This window comes from Anguilla rostrata, chromosome 5 (genome assembly GCF_018555375.3).
Source record: "Anguilla rostrata isolate EN2019 chromosome 5, ASM1855537v3, whole genome shotgun sequence".
NCBI lineage: Eukaryota > Metazoa > Chordata > Actinopteri > Anguilliformes > Anguillidae > Anguilla > Anguilla rostrata.
This window is the reverse complement of record NC_057937.1, coordinates 39,159,777-39,185,015: the sequence shown is the minus strand read 5'-3', so window position 1 is coordinate 39,185,015 and position 25,239 is coordinate 39,159,777. Positions and strand designations below refer to the sequence as shown.

The 25,239-nt window shown below is 40.0% G+C and overlaps 1 protein-coding gene and 1 long non-coding RNA gene across 3 annotated transcripts in view; one reads left to right on the top strand and one right to left on the bottom strand.

The window, feature by feature from the left end:
- Positions 1-16,328: 16,328 nt before the first annotated feature.
- Positions 16,329-18,630, bottom strand: LOC135255248 (uncharacterized). Its single transcript, XR_010330130.1, has 2 exons — positions 18,422-18,630; positions 16,329-18,028 (listed from the first exon to the last, which is right to left on the bottom strand). It is a non-coding gene; the product is annotated as an uncharacterized LOC135255248 (long non-coding RNA).
- A 92-nt stretch (positions 18,631-18,722) lies between these two features.
- syt9a (synaptotagmin IXa) overlaps positions 18,723-25,239 on the top strand; it is a 49,992-nt gene continuing 43,475 nt past the window's right edge. The window contains exon 1 of one of the 2 annotated variants that reach the window (XR_010330129.1): positions 18,723-19,244. Coding sequence is in view for 1 of the 2 variants with exons in the window: in XM_064336151.1 (XP_064192221.1) it covers positions 19,097-19,244 (148 nt within the window). In the remaining variant the exon portion in view is untranslated. The remainder of the gene's footprint in view (positions 19,245-25,239) is intronic. The other variant, XM_064336151.1, reaches the window with a different exon arrangement.

The window sequence follows — 25,239 nt, the reverse complement described above, 5'->3', positions numbered from 1 at the left end:
CATTATGGTTTCACTAATGCTTGCAGTTGCACTAAGTTGTAATGCTCAGCTGGAAGCAGGCCTATAATGGCTTGTGAAGCATGCTCATCGTCAGCTAATGGATAATACGATGAGGAAGTATGTTTGAAAACACAACATGGTTGGAGATGTGTCATACAACCCCCCAACCCCCCCAAACCCAACCCCCAACAACACACCACTATCAGTGATCCTTGACAGACTCTCCAAAAATTGGAGATACTCAGGGAATACTTGGAGCTGAAGAAGCCATTTCAAGCTGCTTTGACAAAACAACTGATCACAGTCTGAAACCATGGAACTCAGTAAGCAGAACTTCCTTAAATGCAATAAAATGGGACATATTGCCCTTAGAGAAGAATGAGGAATAAACACACCCTTTCTAGGTTGAAATAAATGTGGAAGTGGGCCTTAATCATAAGAAAAGACACTGTGGAGAGATCTAGCTTTAAACTGGGGATTTTTATCATATGACCCCATTAAACAGGGCAACTTAATTCAATTGGAAATGCTCAAACTGGTAATTAAAATCTGGTCAGAAGAGCACAAAAAGGCTGACCTGCTCAACTACAGTTTCATGGAAAACTTTTCCAGAAATTTCTTTGAATTCCAGGTGAAAATATAGGCTACATTAAAGCTTACATCATATATAAGCTAGTGACTCTATCAGTTGCTTGTGCCTCAGGCTTAAAGAAACAGTCTGTCTCTTGACCATTTCTGGGGCACATTCCATAATCAAGGCAGACAGTTGTGCACTAGAGCATGGGCATATAACTTGGGCGGAGGGGAGCAAATACAAATTATTCAAGAGATATAGTGGAAAATAAATTAATCATTTCTCATTTTTCTGTGGCAACACCCTTCATGGTACAACAAAAGCATGTTCAGGGAGTGCAAAGCCAGGCATAATATCAAGAAGGGCCCACCCTAGTCTTGAAAGAACATTTCTCAGCATGCCTTAGTCAATACATTAACCTTATTTTTGCCCATTATGTGCTATGGCTGAATTATACATTTGGAACAACTTTAGTATGTAAGTTCTGTAAATTACACAAAGTAAAGAAGCTGGATACAACTCGCAAAATTACCTTCATCAACAATCAAAGCCATCATTTGAAACACTTTTGATGACTTTAGCATTTGAGGCCCCAGCAATGTTATATTATTAATTATTGTGAGGTAAGGATGGACTACATAAATTGATTAAAGGATTCTTTGAAGGAAAAAGTAAATCTCCATTGACTCCTGCCAAACTAACACAGTGGATTACATTACATGGATTATATCACATACATTCTAATAGGACAAGGTTCATTTACTCTCCTTGGTGAGACAAGTTCAAGCTGAAGGTGTGAATTAGGCTACTTCCATTCATATATCCATTGAAGAGTAAATATTCTGTCAAAATTATTTTTATTTATTTGCTGATTAGGTTTTCATATCCAGAGTGGCTTTGTAAATTATATAGAATGAACAATTGTACAATGCAAGTTCTGATAAATGTTTACTCAATGGGTCAAAAGCACTAGCCCATTTAGGAATCATACCAGTAACATTTTGTTTGACAGGGCATTGGTAAGATTGGGATTGAGTTAGGATTTGTTCAGAATGGTGTAGAGTTTCATAGGTTATACCATCATTCTTCCCAGCAAGGCAGTACTTGCTCTTCTAGTATTTCCTGCTAGCAGCTAGACCTTTGACTGCTATGTCTTTAACAGCTGAGCCTCATCTTAACTGCTTTGCTTTGACTGTCCATGAGCATACCATTGTAGTGCTGATCTTCAAAATGCTGGCGGATCAACAGCTGTCGTAATGACAGGTCATTAGTGGGGCCACTGTATGCTTGTGAGGTGCAGTATGCTTGTCTAATTAGATTGTACACCATTTTCACTGCCAAAAACAATCCTGTTCTCAAAACGCATGGTGTGACACAGTGGATTCCGGTCCCATGCGCTTTTAAAGAAATATTGGCTCTGATTCCTTTGGCAAGTGCTTCTTGGCCAAATTAATTTGCCAAGCATGTTTTGCCGTGTGCCCCAACTCTTATTTGAGCACTGATAATTAACAGGAAAAAGTTCAAAGGCACAAGACGGGTTTTGCCCAGGGGAATTCACCAATCAGTATGGCCGAAGTCTCACAGTGCACCATGGGGGTTGCAGTCATGCACAGAAACAAGAAAGGTCTGGGCTTTAACACTACATTTGTGGGAACTTTTTGAATGGATTACATTGGGAAAAAATGTTCCATGTACCTTTATAACAATCTGTTTCCAGTTTGAGTATTATGAATACCTTTCTTTTGTATCAATGACGGTCTTGTGCAGACCCATAAGCATTAATCATGCTTTACTTTTGTTTTCGAGTAGTGATGTGAATGCAGCCACAGGGCTGCATTGTCATGATGTAGAATAGAGCTGAATGCTGAGGTGCATAAACAAGGGGCTTATGTAATGTTGCACTGCCCACTGTGTTGGTGGACCAGAGCTCTGCAGATTTAGCATAAATTATTCAAATGGACTTTTTCTGAAATCCCACCTGAACATTATCATGCCTCTTAACAGCATCATGTTTACCACATACACTACCGGCACCTGAGGCACTAAAACAATCAATGCTCATTTTAACATTGAGCAGTGTGTTATTTTAACAGACGTTATTATAACTGAATCCCAGTGCAAAACTTAACCCTTAAATCAAATGAGGTTTCTTTATGGATAGATAGTTAGAAATAAATTGGTCTGGATTATAACAACTACTCAGATGAAACTATACCCACAGTTATACAACTTTAGTCTCTTAAATTTAAATCAAGTGATCGCAATCTAGACAAGGTGGAGACAACCGGTCTTTCGTTCTGAGACCAGGAGAAGAGGCCCCTATGAGACTGTTGCCATGGCAACAAACATGTAAATGTCACTGACATCACAGTGAGGGGCACGCAGGAGTCCTCAGGCAATCCGCTGACATCCCCCTCCTCTGCGCTGACCGTGTCTTATTAGTGTGGCTTAACATCCATGTTCTCCTCACTGCCGGTGCTTGCCAGCAGCTATTCCCAGAGCACTACCCCCATTCGCATAAGCACACTGGCTGTGCCGCTCTCGCCACTTTGAATCATGGATGGAATTAATATTGCGCTCGTTATATATGCAGTCCTCATTATGGCCTACAGTTTCCTGACTGCAGGGGTACAATGAAGTCAGCTGCCTTAGAACGCGCGTCCTATGTAGGCATATCCCTAACCAAAGTTATCAAATAATGCATCCTTCTATGGTATCTTATTTCGGTTAAATTTGAAGGCATCTGATGCATCCTACTCCAGATAGGCTATCCCATAGGTCTTTGCGATTACCTCAGACGTCTGACTCCTATTAAATTAATGGCGGCTTCCAGAGAAGTGGTGGAAGCAGAGTGTGAAAATTATCAATTTTTTTCTGTCATAACTGGCTCTGAGCTTCAGTAAATTTGTGTTCCCTCAAATGGTTTCCTTTTTTCTCAGTGACTCAACTTTTTGTCCAAGCCATTTGCAGTTATCACCTTTCATATTCTTCAAGTGTTTAGATACCACATGGTCTAAATCTTGGAGTTTCAGTATTAAATTTCATAGTTTAAGCAAGGTGGTATTGTAGGAAATAAAGTGCCACAATCCCGAACAAGCTACATGCAGGCTTAACACGACTGTATGATGTAGACTCGTTGCACAAATTTGGTTGAGGAAGACATGCACTGTACTCAAATATGAAATGCATTTCAATTTATTAGGACAAAACAGGCACTGGATCTGCAGGCACAGAAAAGGAAAAGATGTTGGAACGTAAAAAGTTATGTAAAAAGGCACCATACATGCTGTTCTAAGTTCTAAGAATTGATGACCTTGTTCAGAAGGCAGTAATATTGGCACAGAGATGGAGGGCCTCTGCCAACTCAACTTGTCTGGCCAGCAGGTCAAATTCTGACCTTTCTAGGGGCATCGTCTCATTGTGATGCCGTTTATTGAGCCGTCCCTGCAGCTGCAGCCTCTCTTTCTCCAGGTTTATGAGCTCCCTCGCAAGTAAGTAAGTCTGACTCCGGCTGCCAGCTGTCTGGCAGAATCTAGCTTGAGAGGTGGGGGGGTGAGGGAGCAGCGAGGGCTTGAGGAGAGGAGGCACTGCAGTCTGGGGAGGGTGAGACAGGTGATGTTTGGATTGTTTAAATCCCACAGATTGTTTAATTCCCACAGACATCAATGGCTTTCATGCCCCCAGTGGCTGTTATTACAGCCAGGGCCCGCTCTTCCACTGGGGTCAGGGGAGTCACAGTGCTGGTGTCACCACCAGTCGGTCTTTCCCTCTCCCTCCTCGCTTCTGCTCCCCTCTTCTTAGCTTGACTGGATTTATCATGTCACTTTTCACGCACCTCACCCCCAGTCCTTGGCTGCTTGCTGGAAGCACTGAGCTTTACAACAATTGAAATTCAAATTTGGATTTTGGTTTTGTTGGCAGGCTTGTACTTGGGCTTTGAAAAAAGGCCATGTGATGTTCAATTTCATCCAGCAGGATGAGGTTTTCCCCTTTTGTGAATTCTAACTCTCTTGTCTTCTTTCCCTCCATGACTGATTATACTTACCAAACACCACTTTGGCGCATGACAATTTATGGAGCCATTCAGGCTCTTGATTGGGTAAAATGAAAATGGGACCTAGTTTTTTATTTTTTAATGGCACAAAAAAGCTGTTAAAAGTGGTAGACCCACATATTTAGGTTATCATGTTGATACATACAATAAAGAATTTGTACCAAAGGTGTAATAATCAAAGAAGCCTCACTAAAGCAATACTACTGAATACAGCCAGTAAGCATGAAGACAACACTGGCCTTTTCCAGTAGTTCAAATTCAGTGAGAATTCCTGCTCAGGCTGTAAGGATTACAATATCAAATAAATTCCCAACATTTTAAACAGCACTTCATGTAGCTGTATGTTTCACTTGCATTGTTTCCAAATGATTATATATTTACTGAAATGTATGGACAGGGGTTGTTTCTGTTGCATTTTTTATAATTATTTAATTGTATATCCTATTTCACAGAACACAGAACATGCAAGAGGAAAAATAAATAGCTCCAAACTCACAAACATGGTTTTTAGTCTATTCCCACCTGATCACTTACAGTGCTGCATACCCTGAAAAGAAGAAGAGAGGTTGTGCCAGAATTGTAAATATGAGGAACTCTGCTCAGCTAATAACCACTGCAGGAATCTAGTCACTGAAATATAATTACCACTCAAAGCTTGCGGTAGTTTTCTGTCAACAATAACAGCATCAGTGAAATTCATTAGCCCAGTGTTTGGAATATTTCGCATTAGCAACGAAAGTCACCCTGGTATTTTATTTGTATAGCAGTTTTCAACACTGGGCTACAGAGTGCTGTACAAAATAAGAGCAAAATACAGGATAAGAAAAAAATACATGAAACTGAATTATAAAATAAAAACAAATACAATTTAATGAAATATAAGTAAAAACTGTAGAAACTGTTAAAAAAAGCCCCTATATATATATATATATATATATATATATAAATCAGTTAAGGCTAAAAAGGTCAAATTTCAATTGGGATTTAAATGATTAAATGGACTTGGACAATGGACAATGCCATTCTAACCGAGTCTGGAAACCTGTTCTAGAGCCTAGGGGCCCTGGCAGTAAAAGCCACATCATCTTTGGATTTCAACCTAGACTTTTTAACGGGCGGTAGAGCTCTCCCGTTGGACCTAAGGTTGCAATATGCATGGTGTCCAATAATGACTTGCTGTATCCTGCCTACTGCAAACATGAGGGAATTTGAGGGATCAAGGAATTTGCCGTTCAGCAGGTGGTGTGTGCCTGCCAGGTGATCAGCCTTACTGTAATCAATATTAGTGCTTTACATTTGCTCAACTACAGCCAGAGAATGGGGACTCAGAAACCACTGACTAAAGAGAGAGGGGTAACTGCAACTTCCCTGGACACAGAAGCAGGCATTCCATGGTTTCAACTCTCATATCCACTGCAAGGTCTGAGCCTGCTGTCAAGCCTGAGGATTTCCCAGCACTTAGTACTCATTAGGGGCCATCTGGCATCAGATAGCCGCACTGTGTGAACCGTACAAACCGTCAACCAGGGAGTGAGCCATCAATAGTCAACCAGGAAGTGAATGTCTACTACAGAAGGTGACATCACCCACTGGTGATGACTTTCATGAGTGTGGTTATTTCCCTTGAATGAGAACCTCAGTGAGTTAATCTTATCTCTTGCCATGTAGGCAGCAAGGACAAGGGTTCCAAACTCAGGAGAACCATCCCACATTACACTTGTATTTCTCCCTTACATTTACATGTTTCCAGTTCAAAGCATTATTTAGGCAAAGTCACATTACTTCATTCTGAATTCATGAAGAATGCTATACAATTGATGGTTATTACTGCACACAAGAACTATGGACCACTCAGCTGAGGTCAGAGTTTGGGAGAAGGCAGAACTGTCAACTTATGATACTGATAGTTTGCCAGGAACTTTAATCAATAGCCACATTTCCAGAGAGTGACATTACCTGGTAACATTGACTATGAAACAAGTATAGCTTTGCCTACTGAGAGTGTGTCTCCTCTCACCAGAAATGCTGTAGTCTGTTTAATTTAATCCCTCACACCATTAAGAGTTTTCATTAGAAGTTTGTGCCATAGGGGTCCTAAACATCCAATATCTTGATGCTAATTCAAGTGATACAGTTGAATACATGCAATTTAATTCTATTATTTCAAGTCATTGTTTTGATTCAAAGCCTTGGCTTAATACAGACAAAATGAAGACAAATATTTAACAAATGCCTCAAGATTTGGGCTCCGGTTTAGGTTTTTCCCCAGTGATGTAAATCAGTGTCCACTGTGGGAGAGAGCTGACAGACTGTCTTTGCGCTTCCTGGTGGAAATGTGTCGAATGACAGAAACACACATGCCTGGAGACTGCAGCAAACGTGGCTCAGAGAGCAGGGTGATGAGCGTCCCTCCCAGTGCAGCAAGGTTAACAGCTGGACTAATCTTCCGGAAATGCCTGTGGAGCCAGCACACCCACAGATACACCACCTCTCACCTGGCCAGGCAAGGGGCCATGTCAGCCCATTACAGCTAGAGGGTGGGGTGCAGGGAAGGTGGGGGGGGGGGGGGGGGGTGTCATGGGCCACAGCTGTCATTTGCAGGTGACACAGCACAGAGCTTGCTTCACTTTTTTCAAAATGGCTTCATTTCACTTGGGGTCTGCCAAGTGCTGTAGTCCTAGGCCGTGTCACATCCATTATTTGTGTCATTGATTTCAGATGGTCATAGTGAGGTTAGAAAAACACAGAGTCCTGAACACAATTTCTAGCTGTAATTGTTGGGATGCATTCAACAAAGCTTATAACTTACTAACTAATTAATTGCTAATGTGATATGAATAGCTCTAATACAAAACAATGTTTTGCAATAAATAAATGTAAATATTAAAGCCAAAAAGGTATCCCAATGGACAATATTTATTCTAATTACTATAAAATGAACCAAGCTGAACATAAATCTAGCTATCTTCGTGAAAAACTGTCCCTCGGTTCCAGTTTCAGGGCCAACACACTTAATTAAGTATTGAAGGAAAAAATGAATATACTCCTTAAAAGTTTTGGATTGACAAGTATGATTTTACCAAGATGTTTCGTATCTTAGTCAATTCCCAGTCATCTCTGCCCTGAGGAAAGCAGGTTAGGCACAGAGCAATCTAGATTTGAGGTCATGACACCATTCAAAGCTATCAATGCAAAGAAACCAACAAGAGTGCTGTTATGAAATGGATTCAATACAGTAAGAAAAAAAAAATTGAATGTGAAGCTAGCAAGAACATTATGTTCATTTGATGACTAAGCTGAGAGCATACAATGACCTCACAGACCATTGGGAATCCAGTTGAAATTGAGTTACAAATGATGCATTGCTTTGAGCAGTATCCCATTATGCATGAAATGCTCAGCTGTTTTAACAAAGTCCCTGAATCACAGTGCAATAGTCATTTTCATAATAAAAAATTAATATTCTTGTTTTCAGACTAGACACACCCTTAATGATACTACCATAACAGTGAGATCACGTGTTAACATGTCACAATTAACAGCTGATGTCAATGTAAAGTAACATATACTCTAATCAGCAACAGCAGCACTTTTGCTTCCAGAATTTTCTAACCAGAGAGTAATGTTAAACATCCTTTCAAAGGCAACAAAAACAGAGTAATTAAATTTAATTTCAATTAGCCAAATACCAGTAAACAAGCCATCATTACCTTAACACGGGCTCTGCACCAAAGGACTCAACCTTTCATATGCAGTCCCACTGTTTCTCAGGTTGCCATGACAACAGCACACCAACTACTCCCCTATGCGGGCCCTGTGTGCTCCTCACTTACTCAACCTTATCAAATTACCAGGGGAACACTAGATGTTTGGAAAGAAGGTCACTGCTCATGAACACAAGATTGCCCTGATGTTCAACAAATGTCAGGGTGAATTTAGTTGTTCTAGGATCTGAATAAGCAAAGTCATAAGGTGAGACCAACTGCTCTTCATACAAGAAAGTGGATCTTGTAAAGCCTGGACAACTGGCAAACTGACAGTATTCAGTCCTTTTTTTACTACTCGGAGAGAGATGCCTCGCCTAGTTTTCTTCAGAAGTGTTTAACTATATTTAATTAGAATTTAAAATTAAACATTTCCTTCAATCCGATTGGATTGAAAATTGAAATTTGGTTTAACTGGATGTACACATGCTTTATCAGCAGTCCTTAGCTGGCTAATTAATGCGGCAATGTCAGGAAACACTGTCACTGCCTTTTCCTCGTACAACCACCACAGTGTATTTTAAAGGAATCACTTTGGGCAGACAGAAGTGCCCATTAACTGAGGTGTGTAAATACTGCAGAGACTATAGCCGTGGAGGAACGAAACTGCTCCACCTCTGCGCTGGAAGCTTAATCACGGACAAGCTGATAACCGCCCGCAGTGGCACCTCAGAATCGCCGATCTTTCAATTCAATCTCGTCAGCGCGCGGATGTGTAAACAGTGCGAATGGGCATGAGTCAAAGCAGCAGAAAGTGCTGCGCTCCCTGCGGGAACATTTCCGTTAGCTGCTGTGGAGCGGTGAGGGTTTAAAGCACTGACCGAGTCGCTGTGATGCTAGACTTCACCATCCTTCATCACTGTGGCTTTCCAGCTTAATTATTTACAAATGCCTTGCCGGGGTTTTCAAAGGGTCAGAAACGCAGAGCGCACGCATGTCAGAGCCTTCAAGGCATAATCAAAGAGAATAGATACTTTGTTAAACTAGGAATTGTGCCTGGTATAGGCCTAGGCACCATTGGTGAATTATGGGAATTGTTAAGTTTCCAATTTAAATTCATCTAGCAAACTTCTGGTGAAGGTACACTGGAAAAACATGAATGGGTAGACAGGATTTTGCATTTAAACTTAACTGCAAACTCAATTCTGCAGAATCAAATAAACTAATTTACTGTATATGGGACATTTACATTAAAATTGTTAAACTTGTCATTGTAATTGTTCAAAATCGAGCACTTTTTCAGATATCAATTAAAAATACATTCCAAAAGAGAATTCTGAAATGTGAGAGACTGATTGGATTTTCCCTGGTTGTTGCAGCAGCTTATGATTACATTTTTGCATGTTTGCTTCACAATGTGCCTTGTGAGAATGATTTTAGGCTCCTGCTTTTCATGGTTTTAAAAAAAGCAACATATTTAGAAATTTAGCTGAATTCACAATTAACATGCAGCCAGTTTCCCCAGTAAATCAGCTGGCAAAGAGTTTCGATTTTGTCTATTAGTATCCCAGGTTTGTTCTGTGCAGTATTGTATGACTGTAAGACTTACACGATGAATAAGGGAGTATGCCCACACCAACCTGCAAAGTCAATTGCTCACAGATGTGTAGGTATATGGCCAGAGCTACGCTAGCAATGTGGAGAAAAAAAAAAATACAGGAGCAAAGCCTGCACTGCAACAGCAGCTGGCTGAGACACATGTCTCATCTCTCACCCCACGATATGTTTCACAGAAGTCGTAAGCAGATTACAGCCTTAAATAAAACGTGCTGCAGGACACACTTATCAAACACTTTGTTATGACTGAAACTCAACAGCAGCAGCTGTTGAGTTTCAGCGGCATCCTTGAAATGAGTGCGAACAAAACAGTTGAACCTTCCCCTTCATCAGGCCAAGCAAATTTAAAGAAGTAAATAACAAGGCCCATGGGTTTCTGTCCAGAGTTGGTGAATCCTTTCACCCAAGCATGTTACCAACCGCTAAGACAGAGTAGGTTCTTCAATGGTGGCGACATAGCTCAGGAGGTAAGAGCGGTTGTCTGGCAGTTGGAGGGTTGCCGGTTCAATCCCCGCCCTGGGCGTGTCGAAGTGTCCCTGAGCAAGACACCTAACCCTTAATTGCTCTGATGAGAGGCAACAATTGTAAAGCGCTTTGGATAAAAGCGCTATATAAATGCAGTCCATTTACCATTTACCAATGGTGTTAAACTGGTGCCAGCGAAGCTAGAGAGCTAATACAGTAAACATACAGTACAGTCAAGCAACCATACTTCTGACAGTTCTCTGCATGGCTAATGCTTTTGGGCGTTAAGGGAGGAGAGAAAGTGATTCCCACTGCGCACACAGATGGAGGGGACTATATTGCATCCTTTCCCTGTGATACCCTCTCAGGCACTCAACATAATCTGACTTGAGATGCTCCATTTCCGCATCATATTGCCCTTCAACGAGTTCCCCAGGGATTAGTGCTAAAATGACAGGAGTATATGCACCATTTTGAAAGAAATCCTATGTAAGATCAAGAACTACATAAACAAAAATGTATATTGTTTTGCATATGGACACATCCCACGTTACCATTATAAGGATCCAGTGGATGTTAAACTTCAAGGGGCTGTGCACTCTTGACTACCTTAAATGTATCACTTAACATACATAGTTAACTGGATCGAATCTCACAATTTATTGAAAAAAAAAAATGCACACAAACCGATTAATTTAGATCTGCCAAACATCCAGCTTTTATATACACTTTTTTTCATAATATCACGTTACACTCATAAATGCAAGCAAATGTCACTAAATGCAAAGAAAACAAATTTAAAAAATCATTTCAACTACCAAATAAAAAGGATTTCCATCACGTTTCGAAAAGCACCTGTGGGGGGTGTCTACAGAAAGTCTTGATACAAACCAAAAATGGGTTCCTAAAAGGCACCCACTAAATTTGTTCAATGCCCAATAAACTTGCCCCATAAGGGATAAAACTGAATGAAATATCAAACAACCTGAAGTCAGTGAATAATAAAGCATTTTCACCAAAAGCTGAAGAGGAGGCAGAAGGGGAGGAGGGATCAGGAACTAAAGCTTCTTTTTCTGCTTTTCCATAGACCCAGTCACATAAGCCATAACCCTCACAACCATTTCTCTCCACCTGAAGCACTGCGCTAACCTGTCTTAAATAGCAGCTGGGCCAGCACAGGTGAAACAAATTCTCACTAACGAGGTGACTCCATACAACGAGCTCCCCACCTAACTGAAATTGACCTCGTAATGGGGAGAAAAACCGAAGCCAGTAACACCCTGCATGCCTTTCAAGGTTCCCCCTGCTGTGATCATTTTAAATGCTCATCTTTAATAAATTTAGTCAAATCAACATATTCACACTGTGAGATTAAAATAATGCCACAGGATACATTTCTGAGTGGAGGCTCTGAGTGGAGAATTTTTTTGCTCAACAACCGTTAAAGTAGCACAAGGCCAATAAATCCAGATTTAGTGTGACGATGACAAGGCAGTGTACACTCAGCCTCAAAGCTGCCTGGAGTTTGACTCTAACGTGCTGAGATGAGAGCAGTCCATTCGTCATCACCAGGTCATTGTCTTCAGACAGGATACAATACCTACAAGTTCCTACCCTTGCCCTCCTGCCTACACAGATACAAAATACTGATCTGCAGTGCATATCGCGACCAAGGAAGTAGGACACAAAGGGTGCATGCCCAGGGGTTGCAATATAATGCTTTGAGATGAGATCTGTTGCCGCGGGCTTTGGCACTCTGATATGGCCGAGCTCCAACAACCCACATCTGAGTATCAATGACAAACAAAGCCCCGACAACACTTCCCCACGGCATTGTTTCATTGTGGAAAACCTTACACCACAGCTAAAATGAAAATAAAGGATTACTGCGCATGAATAATATATTTCCTGATGATGGATCATTGTGGATGAAACAAATATAAGCCTCCCTCTAAAATTAGCTACAGAATCAATGCCAAATTCTTGTTCAGTTCCACACCCATTGGCTATTGTTGCTCGACATATGATTTGAATTATGTGAGCTTGTCATATCTGCCACTAAATTGTGCAGCATCAGCATTGTGCATGACCTTTCTCACACAAAATTCAACTAAGGCTGTTACAACTGTAAAACTGTTGTACTGGCAGTTAAGAAAATCGTCACGGTTACATTTCCATTAATGCGTTGATGTATTTATTTGTTTACGTTAATACCATTTTTAGTGTTGTTTCATGTAAATGTTTCCTACAAAGCAGCCACATGGGTGTGAGTGGGAAAGTGAGAAACAGATACTAAATTGGGTATCTATTCATAGCAAGAGGACCATGCTAAGCATAGCACAGTGACTGAGAGGCAATTTGACTGCCTAAAGTCACTAATGTCAGAAGATCCACACTGTCCATTGACTAACACTATGATATAAATCATAAGCATATACTCCTAAATGTGAAAAATATGTCATTAAGTTTTTGTGGTCTTTACCCTAATTTCCATATTTCTAAACATTTAAGATTCAAACCCTGGTTTTAGGATATCAGTTAGGCCTTTAAACTTGGCTTGGGTCATCCTGATCTGGTTATCTTAGCGCAATGCTATACCTGGTCTTATTTAGAAATCATGCATAGCGTTAAACCAAAATGGACGCTAGAATTATGAACATACGGACATGAAATACAGATCTTGTGAATCCTGGACAGTCACACATATTTCAGCTTAAAGCATATAAAATACTTGTACATTCACAAAGAAATCAATCTTGTGCTAGAAAATCTGTCCCTTGACTATACTTTTAGGTATTTTAGCACACACTCTTATCCAGAGCAACTTCCACAGTTTATATAAAAGCCATTATACAGCTGGATATTTACTGTAGCAATTCAGGATAAATGCATTGTTCAAAGGTATAATGGCAGTCCCCCTCCCCCCCCAGGTATCAAGCCTATAACTTCAGAGTTAAAAGCCCAGCTCTCTAACCATTATGCTACACTGCCACCCTCAAGATGTGGCTTTTAGTGACAAAAAACTCCAGGCCTCATCTGATGACAAATAAATACTAAGTTAAGGTATTCTGAAACTGATTTCTGAAATAAAAGTTTTATTCTTTAATTCTCTACACTAGAACAGCATCTCTGAAATATGCTGGGTACATTGTCAATTGTTTGTAGACGGCAGAGAACACCCTCTAGGTCCATTTTGTTTCTCTTTATCACTGTGTGTGTCTGTGTGTGCTGCACCACAAAGCCAATATTCCATCTCTGCCTTTAAGAAACATCCATCACTGCTCCATTCAGATGTTACTGCATGTCCCAATGCAGCGGTGAACGCAGGGGTATTTTGTTAGACCCGCTTTGTACCAGTTACTAGTTTATACCTTACTTCCATGGGAATGTAGAATGAAAGGGATGCAAAGTGGTCTTGCCACTGTGTTGTGATGGCTAATAAAGATGGTCCAGTGAACCTGAACCACTACTGAGGAGACTTGGCAGGATTCCTCCTATGAAAGCCTCTGGCTCGGGCAGGATAGCTCACACACTGGGGAGTAAGTCCAAATTAAAATAAAAGCACCAGCCCCATCCTGAGGTAAAGAAGCAGATGAGAGCTACTTTGTGTCTCCCAAGAGTCTTCATTTCAAGAGAATGACAGGAAATCATTGCAAATGTTTAATACTTTAGCCGGCTTTCATGCTCTGTCACCTATGGGGGATATAAATTGTTTATGTAAGGGCACGAGATAGAGATTCACAGAGAGGCACTTTTTGTCTATTAGTTGCCATGGACACCAGGAAAGCAGACTTGAAGATATGATAAAACTCTCACAATCGACTTTCTGTTTTTACCCCTCTCACTTTCACTCTTCATTCATCTCTGCTCTGACTGTCAGGGTTTTTAAAAAAATCTCTCTCTCTCTCCCTTAAAGGGCCTTTACATCAAGGAGGCTTGTTTGAAGCAACATATTCACCATTATTCTTAAATGTTAAGTTGTTTCCGGCACATTCACGGTTAGCATAAAACAGTAGTTCTCATGTTTGTTCCTGGCCCCCTGTCCATGCTGCTTTTTCATCCGACCACAATAACAATCCTAGAATTTTAGAAAGCTGTTAACTTTTCTTAATTAGGGGCTTTTCATTTTTGGAAGGATTATTTACCCTCTTAAACCACATTATGTCAGAAATAGCTATACATGCCATGAAGAATAATAGTCCCATGTTCACATTGTGCTTATTGTCCTATATTGCAAACAATATAGAATATATACAATATATACAATAAAAAGAGGTAACAAAACTTTTTAACTGATAAAATTTAAGACTGAAGTGAATCAATAATTAAATCAACAATTTTCCTGAATCATATACCACAGTGTAGGTTTGGTTTGTTACCATTTGCTTTGTCTTTGAATTCTTCATTATCCACCAAATTGTTAGTTTTAGTGGCCATGTGTCTCCACTTTTTCAACAATTAGGAGCCTATTGATTCTCCCAAGTCTTTAATTTGATCAGTTAAAACATTTTACCTCTCTTTTTGTAATTGTTTGCAATATAGTACAATGTGAATATTGGACTTTTATTATTCATGGCACACATTCCTGTTTCTAACATATGTGGCTTAAGAGAGCAAATAATCCCTCTAAACATGAAAAGAGTAATTAAGAAAAAATAAGTAACAACTTGTTAAAATTCTGCGATTGCAATTGTGGTTGAAATTTCATTTTTGAACAATTGGAAATGAGCATACACATACGGTGGGGGGGGGGGGGGGGGTCACTGGCATAAAGGGCTGCTGTCATCACAACTGCAAGCTATTTTTGGAGTTAGACTGCCAAAGAGGCGGGAGGTGTTGGAGGAATATCTGCCAATTTGGAACTGACAGTGAGAATCCTTTTCACCAGGCTAAACACAGGGTGACACCATCACCTCTCTGTGTATAAGTGAACTTAATGGTGGTATTCCTTTACTGTTTACTCTAACCATATTGGATAAAAACACAATTTTATTTTCCCCTCCATGCCTTCCTATTGTGCATCTTTCAAAAGACATGTGACACCAATCATTATGCTCTCTTTAATGATTGTGATCAGATTGTTGACACAGTGATTGCAGATTAAAGACACAGTCATTAGAGAATCCCTTATAACTCACTTTCCTATTATCCTGCATGCTAATTGCATTCACTCTCGATATAATATTTTGAATTAAAAAGTCAAGCCCATGGTCATTCAAGAGGGCCTATAAAGGTGTTTATTTTGGTGTATTGCAGGTTCTGTGGATCAACAAGCATCCACAGAGAGTGTGAGCAGGTCCCCATTGACTTTTCAATCACATTCACAACCGAAAACCCTGTGATTTTCCTGGCTGTGACACGTTTTCAGTCATGGGATTATTCTTACAAGCTCATGTTTGCTGAAACCAAGCAGGCTTGCTTTATTTTGTATGTGGCCATGTTTTACTAGGAACAATGCACACACACAAATAAATAAAAAAAATAAAAAATTGATTCCCCTGGGGACTTAATTTCACAGGAGTTAAGGCATGAATGTTGAATCATTATGCAAAACAAGGTTTGCTGGAAACAACCAGTGATTAAATCATTCATTTAGCAATAGCGTTAATGTACCATAAATGAATCATGTTTTATTTTCCACATACCTCATTGTAATATTTGAGGGCAACCTAACGGCATGTGAACTAATGACACAGCCTTTTCCCACGTCTATGGGTGATGTTCTGTTGTAAAGTATAATTGTAGTCGGAATGTTTTTATCTTCAATCATTACATAGCTGCTGCATTTGAAATTATACAGAAACTAATAGCTTGCGAAAATGTCATTTGAACAGAATGCAGGACACCATTTTCTTGATCACAAAATCATGGGCTTTGTGGTGTAAAGAGAAAAAAAATCAAGTGTTTACTGGACTGAATGCACCAAAAGAGCTTTAATATTTATAATCCTTGTAATTCAAAGTAGATTGCCAATAGCAGAGAAAAAAAAAGTTAATGATGATTTGATTCCTCTTCACATTACTGAAAGGGGGATGCAATTAAGTAGGTGAATCTTGGACAACACGGCCAGAGGAGATAAACACATGTTGTTTACACGTGTATCAACAACCCCCTTATGAAATTTCATGCAATAAATTTTTTTAAGAGAATTATTCATATGTTAAACTGCACACCTTCAATTAAATGTCTTCACACATTTATCCTGTAACATTGCCTGTCACGCCAGTGAAGATGACCTAGTTGTCTGCTTAAGTGCCAGATCGCATGACTAAATATCATGATTCAGAAAATGATTTTTTTCTTCTTTGCGCATCATAAATTATGATATAGCCAATTATGCATCTCCCTTCAGGCCCAGTCAGTACTGGCCCAGTTTGCGGTTTATATCAGACTGCGGGACCCATTCACACACTAGAGCAGCACAGAAGCTTCATTAAACCCATGACGGGGAAAAAAAAGGCTTCATGAATAATTCTTCAAAAAATAATGAAGCCATCACATGTTATCGCTATTTTGAACCACTTGCACTGTTTGAACATGTGTGCTGGGGAATTTAGTGTTTTCATAGATTAAAACCAAATATTAATTTACAGAACAGTGTAGTCCCTCCCCTCATCCTAAGGGGCACAAGATGCCTCGTATCCAATTACAGCTTCAAGATGGAAGCCTGTGACAGGTTAGGAGTGAAGAGTCACTGTGTTTTCTGTGAACAGGTACCTGGTTGTTTTTGTAATGTCAGCTAATTCAATGTGAAAGCTCTCTGGCTGGATTGGCAGAGGCCCAGGCAACTGTCAGTTGATGCCAAGCACCTGGGAAAGGATGCTTATTAGTGCTGTATCAATGCCACAGCCTTGTTTGCTCAGAGCCTTGGCACTTAAGACCAAAATAATTTCAGTATGTATTCCAGTCAGATATGATTTCAATTCAAAATGTTGCATCTAGACAAGTGGTTTGCCTCCACTAGAACTGTTCCTATCTCAACTTTCCCCACACCCTTGAATGCCTGTGAAAGTTGACTTATTTGATACACTTAAGGGATTAGCTATCACGGTGCGTATTGCTACATATTGTAATTTTATATGTTGACTTAAAGAGACAATTGGAGGAGACAACTTTAGAAGTGACTGCATGATGCTGTTAAATTGAAGGAATATATTTATAGGCTTGCCAAGCTCAGTTTCCAATAATGAAATCACATCAAACACAACAGAACAGTTCACATCCTTTACTTACTTCTGGAACCTCTGTGACTAGCATCTGATGTCTAATTGTACTTCAGTATCCATTCTGCATTGCCCACGGGTGTCTTTTTTATTCACCTCTGGAGAGAGGTCTGAGCAAAAGGCTAGCTTATGATTTATTAATGTACCATTTTAGCCTGCAGCCAAAATCTACTGTAAAGGCATAAACTCACGCATTTATACTGTAACATTCATATCCTGAGGATGTGTGTGTGCGTGTGCGTGTGCGTATGTGATATTATTATTTCACCTTTTGGACTTCCTTATAGATAAGCTCAGCTACTTCTCACGGATGTCCATATAACCTTCGTGCCGTCAGCTCCAGTGATGGCTGAAGGTCCGGAGGTAGCTATTGTAAGGGCATTCTGCACAACTGAAAAAAAGCATTATCCATAAAACAGTGTTCCCCCGTGCTGTATAATCAACACATTTGTAGAAAATTAATTTGGCAACACGCCAACATAGGTACGGATGGTAATAAAATAAATTTGCATCCACATAATTACAGCAGGTGCATATTTTGCTGCGGTAAGTCAAACTATTATAAAACTTGAATTAAAACCAGCTTGTGTGAAAATAGTCTAAAGCAGATGGGAGCCTTCTCGAAAGTAACTGAGCAACAAGTATAATGGCAGTAACATAACTTCGGAGCCAAGGGCTTTTATTCTTTACAACACCGTACACGTGTTATATTTTAAAATATACACATGGTCAGCTATAGCATACCAGAGTACATACTTTAGAATGCATTTTATTTCATATTTACCTTCAATAGAAATTTTCATTTTTCGTTATGTTTATCTGCTTCTTCTATTGCCTTATAGTAGCGTTCGTATCGGTTTTTTACTTAATTTAAACTTTGTTTCAAAATGGTCTTGAGGTTGACACAATGAAACACGGCGCGGTAGGCTACAGCAGAATTACGATCAAACGACAGAATCGTGGATTCTGAGCGCTCACGGTAATGAGGGGAGCAGTTGGAGATGGAACGCTGAAAATCCCAGGGCGCTCGCTTTGAGAAATAAGTCAGCGAAGCCTGCGCTGTTCATTCAAGCTCTGAGTAAGCGGGACTCTGCATCTTGGTTTCAGTTGCGCATTCGTAACCAGTAAGGGCGAGGTGCAAAGTACCAGTGTTACTTTTTACACCTTGATTTGTGGCTTTGTGGTGAACTCAGCCTGTTATTTAAAAAAAAAGGTTCTGAGAAATATAACTTGGTATGATATATTCATATATGGACGAAAACAAGTGCATATTTGAAAGCAGTACAAATCACAGGGTTTTAAGAACTGGTAACTCGCTTTTCAACACCGGCTACGCTGTGATGAAGTGCGCTGAGGATTGAGCGGATGAGCGAAGTGTTGAAGGACGGTATCTAGGCGGTAGAAGTGGTACGGAGCTGCCCGGAGAGCCCCTCTCTTCACAGAAGGATGCTGGTGGGAAATGCCTGGCGACAGAGAGGACGAGATTTGTCAAAAGGCACTGGAACTCTTGTCGGATCTCTGCACTAAGGGCGAGGTGCAAAGTGACAACTGTTTGGATTTCATATATTATTTTCGCGATCTCGCCAGACCGAGGTATACAGACTCAGGTAATGTTTGAATCACGCAGCAATGCACTTCAGTAATGTAGCCTACTTTCTTTTCTTCTCTATAGTGAAAAGATAAGTGTTTTCACGCGCAAAGATGGAGAATTGACTGTGATAGGTGCTTGATATTATTTTTGACGAATTGCACGGGATTTCCCTTCTCAACTTTGGAGCTTATGAATGAAGCTACTCCACCCACTAAAATCGAAAGCATTGACATTTTTTCATAAATATACTTACAGTAATCTTAAACTGAACGCATAGCTAAAAATAATCTACAAAAATATATTAAAATATAAAAACGGCAAATAGAAAGTCTAATAAAATGCCACAATGACAGGTAGTAAGTTTCAAAGGTACTCCTCCAGTGCTCGAAAGTAGGCTATAGTCAATCTTCCGTAAATTACATGGATGTATACGAGCCCCACCCTTTTACAAAAGGTTTGCTGTAGTACAACAGGAGGTATGTGACAATGTATTCTGCATACGCTCTTTTCATCCGTAAAGTGTGTAGAGTATTGCAAGCACAATTGCTTTTATAATGGTAGTGTTTTTAATGCTCATGATATATGGCAAAATACCGTTTGAGTAAAATCATTCATTAGCCTACTAATTTAATTAGGTGCGCATCAGTTACGACAAAAGCTCGCTTACTGCATGCTTCACATTTTCACCTACGACATTAAGGGCACGTGAGGGGAGATTTTGCATAATTGTAAGTGACATGCAATATATGGCAGCTTCACTTTCTCTTCATTATTTTGAAAATGATCTACAGGAATACGCTACTATAAAGTCTGTGGTTATTCCAAAAAACAAAACGCTTTCTTTGCCTGATCCCAGTGAGCAAATGCGGGATCTAGACGTCTAGAGGGGTGAAAGTTAAGATTGAGAAACGTTTTGACACAAAATGACTAAGTTATTTGAATATAGCCTCACAATGTCCTAGTTGGCTAGAAAACTTACATTATTTAACCAAATGTTGCTGGTTTTTATCTGAAAGCCTAGAAGGCGTTTTACCGATTTTTCCCACAGAATGTTCACTAGAATACAACGTAAATTGAACCACCCTGGGAACTATTAAACTGTGTTAATCTATGTATTGCTGGTGATAAGGGCAATTGAAGAATAATGTAATGTATCAGGAGTAGCCTACTCAGATTGGCCTAGCAATAGTATGCGTCCTGATAGCTGTCTGTGCCTTTGCAATGTGAGGAGAAGGTGCTGTTCCAACACACAGAATTAAAAAGAACTAGGATAGAGTAACTTTAATCCATAAGGGAAAGTGGATTATGTGTGTGTGCTACACGGAGGACATTTGCTGTGCAGCTGTGGTCAACTCCAGTCTATCTGCTTCACTCACACGCAGTCAGTTTCCCAGAATGAATATATCAGATGAAACATTGGCACATCTAAACATTTGCCATTGAGAAATCAATATTGTGCATCGTTTATGGTGGCATAAGGGTCAGAAGATGCCGAAGAGCTCTGAAAATGTTTCCAAATGGCATGCATAAATTGCATCACTGCAAACAGTCAAGTTTTTATTTGATTATGGAAAGCTCAAAACTGTGAAGACAAGGCTCCATTTTGAGCTAGAATACTAACAGGGTGATAAAAACGAAAAGCCGGGGGATTAGATGCAATTAATGAATCCAGTCCCTCCATGGAGAGGACAGCCTGCATTGCCAGTCGAGGTGTGAGGGAAGCTTTCAGCTGCCAGAGTGCATATTTTAGACACTTCCCCTTCCCATCCATGCCCATAAACGCACTTGCCTTTATATTTTTCCTGGTCACGCCTGTCTTGTAGCTTCCATCTCTGTGTCTGACCTTCTCACCCATCTATCTACCTGGCTGCCTCCCTATATCCCTTATATTTCTTCTTGTCATGGCCCTCTTGCATGTCAGTCTCCCCTGGGTCAACCCCTTTGTGCTGCCTTCCTTTGTAATGGCCCTGCTATCTTGCTACCCTCCTCCTACCTTCCTTAACACAAAAAGGCAGCATCATCCCTGATGTTGGTTGGGCTATCATTGTCCTTCAGCTAGCGTATTGCTTAAAGGGTTTTAGGATTAACTTCTTCCCCCTTGGGCTCTTCAGCTTGTATACTGGTATCATCTCGCTGTTACCATTATTATAATATAATTTTATAGGACCTCTGTGGTGACCTTGTTTCCCTGGAGGTCTCAATCTAGGCTAGAAAAGCTTAGCCTCAGATGGGTAGCATCTCAATAAAGAAGAAAGTGCTACTGGGTAGACTGGAGTGTCTTGATTCATAGCTTCAGGGCTCTTTGCTGTCACTGGTAAAGCAAGCTAGGGGGAGGCTCTGTTCTCATCCCTGGTGTATTGCGCTGGTGTGTGTATGTGTAATACATCCATGCACGCACACACACAGTTAACTCTATAATTATTTTTTCTCAGTTTGCCATTCCTGATACGGATGAGCAAAAAACCTGTGTAAAATATACAACACAGGTAACAAGCAGTTTTTATGCTCAAAAAATATGGGAAACTGTGTTCCATTCCTAATGAATTGCTCTGAAAAGAAGGATTTTTTTTTAACAAGTTACAATTTAATTTCCAAAAACAAAAGGTGGCAAAATCATTGGCTCCCCTGTTTTCATTACTTTGTGTTCTCTTCCTTTGCAAGGGTCAGGGTATACATTTGAAAACGTTTGCTTCAATATTATTTCAGTATGAAATCTAAGGAGCTGCAGAACCAGTTTTAAAGTGCATCCAATCTCATTGCAACACAATATCTGCAGATAGTTGGAATGTTACCCAGCAGCATCTGAAGTGTGAGAGTGATTGAGGTGTCCACACACGATCCCATGGTAACGTGCAAACTGTTAGCAAATTGCCTGAGGAATAATGATCGACTGAGTCCTTCAATAACTGGTCATGTCGACCTGAGCTACCGTGACACGCAGTGGGGTAGGCAACATTTGTCCTTTTGTTACCGAGTGTACAGTGTTCTCGCAACACAAAAGATGACAGGTTTCTTTCTGAGAGCAAGACAGATATCCCAAGACCAGCAGTGACTTTCTAAGTGGTCACCATGCCTGCGTATTAGGATACACCTTGGGGCTATAATTTAAAACTGTGAGGGAGACCGTGCCCGGCTCTACAGAGCCTCAGCCTGCCAACATCCATCAGCCGCTCTCCCAAGCTTCCAGTGCAATCCAGTGGTGCCCCTGAAACTTGTGCTTGCTTGAAATATTAACCAACGATTCAATTAATGAAAGGTCCGTATCCTCAAACTGGAGTGACTGTAGAACAGTCTCTGTTTAAGGTCTCTGAGCTGTGACACGGTTCATGCTTTGATGGTGCTGTGAAGTTAAACCTTTCATAATGCTCTCAATATGGAACAATTTGTGATTATCAGGGCTGAAATCATTTTCCAGTGTTGACATTTAACGTGTTGAACAGAGTCTGTGCAAATTAGTGCATGTTTTTAGGCCACGCCTTCCAACTAAAAGAGAACAGCTGTCTGTACTCTACCAGCTGATCACCTCAGCACCTGCAAATGAGCCTTCTGTCCCTTATGATTTTGAGAAGGTTTTGGATAACATAATTATCTACATCTCTTGATCTGCTCTTCATCTTCCTTTGTGCATCAAAAAATCAGGGACCCTTTTGAGTCCATTAAGGTGTCCATAGCTCTTTCTTCCCACAGCAGGGACAGCAAGCCTCACAAACACATGCTCTTGATTCAGTGTTTGACCAGTACAGCTTACCCTGTACTTATTTCCTCTGCAGTTAGTAGCAACTGCAATAGCAGAAACAGCTTGATTTGAGATGTAGTCAATGATGGTGCTACAACTGACTCATCTCTGTCACATCCCCTTGCAATGGCCAGGCCTCACAATTCGATCACACAGATTTTGAATCACTGCTCAAAAAGGTCACATCAATTTTTGTGCATGATTGTTTCTCAATTTTGTGTGATCATAGCTGGGTTGCTTGATTCGTCTTCCATCTATGATCCATAGCACCTTCACATCTACAATGAGTTCCATAATGTTTGGGATAAAGACTTTTCTTTTCTTGATTTCGCTCTGTAAACAGTCAGTGCTTGACATGAACCTTTTGGCTCACTGAGGCTAGCGGTTTTTCAAAATCACTAGCCACTCAGCATTTTTACCAGCCAATCCCCCTGCCCCCAAAATTAGAGAATGTAACAACATGCATTTGTTTGGACATAACATTTAATTGGAACAGAAACCATTACAGTTATCCAACCTGAGTAAACTGTGTGTGTGTATGCGTGAGAGAGGAATCATTTTTAATTGCTAGAATCCACTTAACAAATTATACACTACTGCTTAGCACAACCTACAAAGGCTATCTTTAACTAAACCTGCCCTTAATTTACTAAATCTGTGCATTGCAGATCTTTGCCATGAAGATTATCCAAGTGTCAGAATGGAGAATGAAGAGTGTATCTATCTACAAATTGAAATAATATCAAAAAAATATAAAAGCTATTTAATATCACTATATAAAGGCTCTATTTATGTATCTACATTGTAATATCATCATCTAATAATGACAATGTTGAAGCTCTGCAGCTCCGTCTACTACACTATTTTGAAAAAATGCATCCTGTGGAGTGGAGTAGGTGTGTCCTTCTCATTTTCATAAAGTATTCTACATGAAAATTAATTTGCGCAGTGTGGCTGTGCCTGGCTCAAGAACCTCGGATCAAACCGTGAAACTAGGTGTTGATATGAATCAATATTCAGCACTTGCATGGCCTATTTCTCGCCACAAATGTTCTCAGAGACATATTTCAGTGACAGTGGACTGTTTAGGTGGAATTAGGGCTGGGCGAAATGGACAAAATCAAGTATCACAATATTTTTGACCAAATACCTCAATATCGATATTGTGATGATATTGTGGGGATGACTATTGGTACTTTCACAAAATTACACAATGAGATTTTTGATAAATAATCATCAGTAATACCTATCCTAAGTGGGTAAAGGGAAATAATAGAACAGCTAGAACAGTCAGGTAAGTTCAGAAAATTACATCACTTTACTGTAATGCTGCATTTAAATCCAGGAAAAGACAACACTTATGCCATATCACGATATTACTATTACATATCGTCTGGGATTTTGTATGTCTCATATCACGATATCGATATAAAATCGATATATTGCCCAGCCCTAGGTGGGATATGAGAAGGTTTATGAACAGCCCACCGATGTTTCTCTGCTTTGAAAAATGTTGGACCAAAGCCAATCTAGCCAATTTGATACAGGCAGTGTTCCATCGTATTCAAAAGTAAACTGACAAATTTGCAACAATTTTCCAGCTCAATATCTTGACTGACATCTACATAGACATACAGTAGTAGTACCTCCAAAGAGGTACTCTGATATCATGATTTAATTACAGGCATTTAGCTGATGCTCTTATCCAAAGCGACTCACACAACTATTTACATAGCATTTACACTGCATCCATTTATACAGCTTGATATATACTGAAGCAATACAGGTTAGGTGCCGTGCTGAAGCGTACAACAGCCATATCCAACACAGAAATCGAATCCATGACCTTTAGGTTACAAGACTGACATGCGTTCAAGATGACGAACGCTTGTGGCAAACTAAGTTTGCGGCCAACAGTTACCATTGAACGATTTAAATGAACATTTCATTTAGTTCGCCACCTACGCATTTTTTATAAAAATGGATGGCACTAAATGGAGTGAAAAAAGCTAGCTAGATTAGGTCTAACAATGGTAGCCAGCTGATTTTCTGATTAGCTGGGATTTTTTTTAAAGATCAGAACAAATATTACACTGATCAAAGTAAATTATAACAGCAAAATGATTGTCAATTTACTTGTTCTCTCAGTGTCAGCAGCCATTTTTGTTCGTGGCACACTACATTTTCAGACTGTTAGCTAACGTTAGCTGACGTTTGTGACGAACAGAAAAAAGTTTCAATATGTTTGAAAATGTTTGTGAGAGTGGAATGCAGA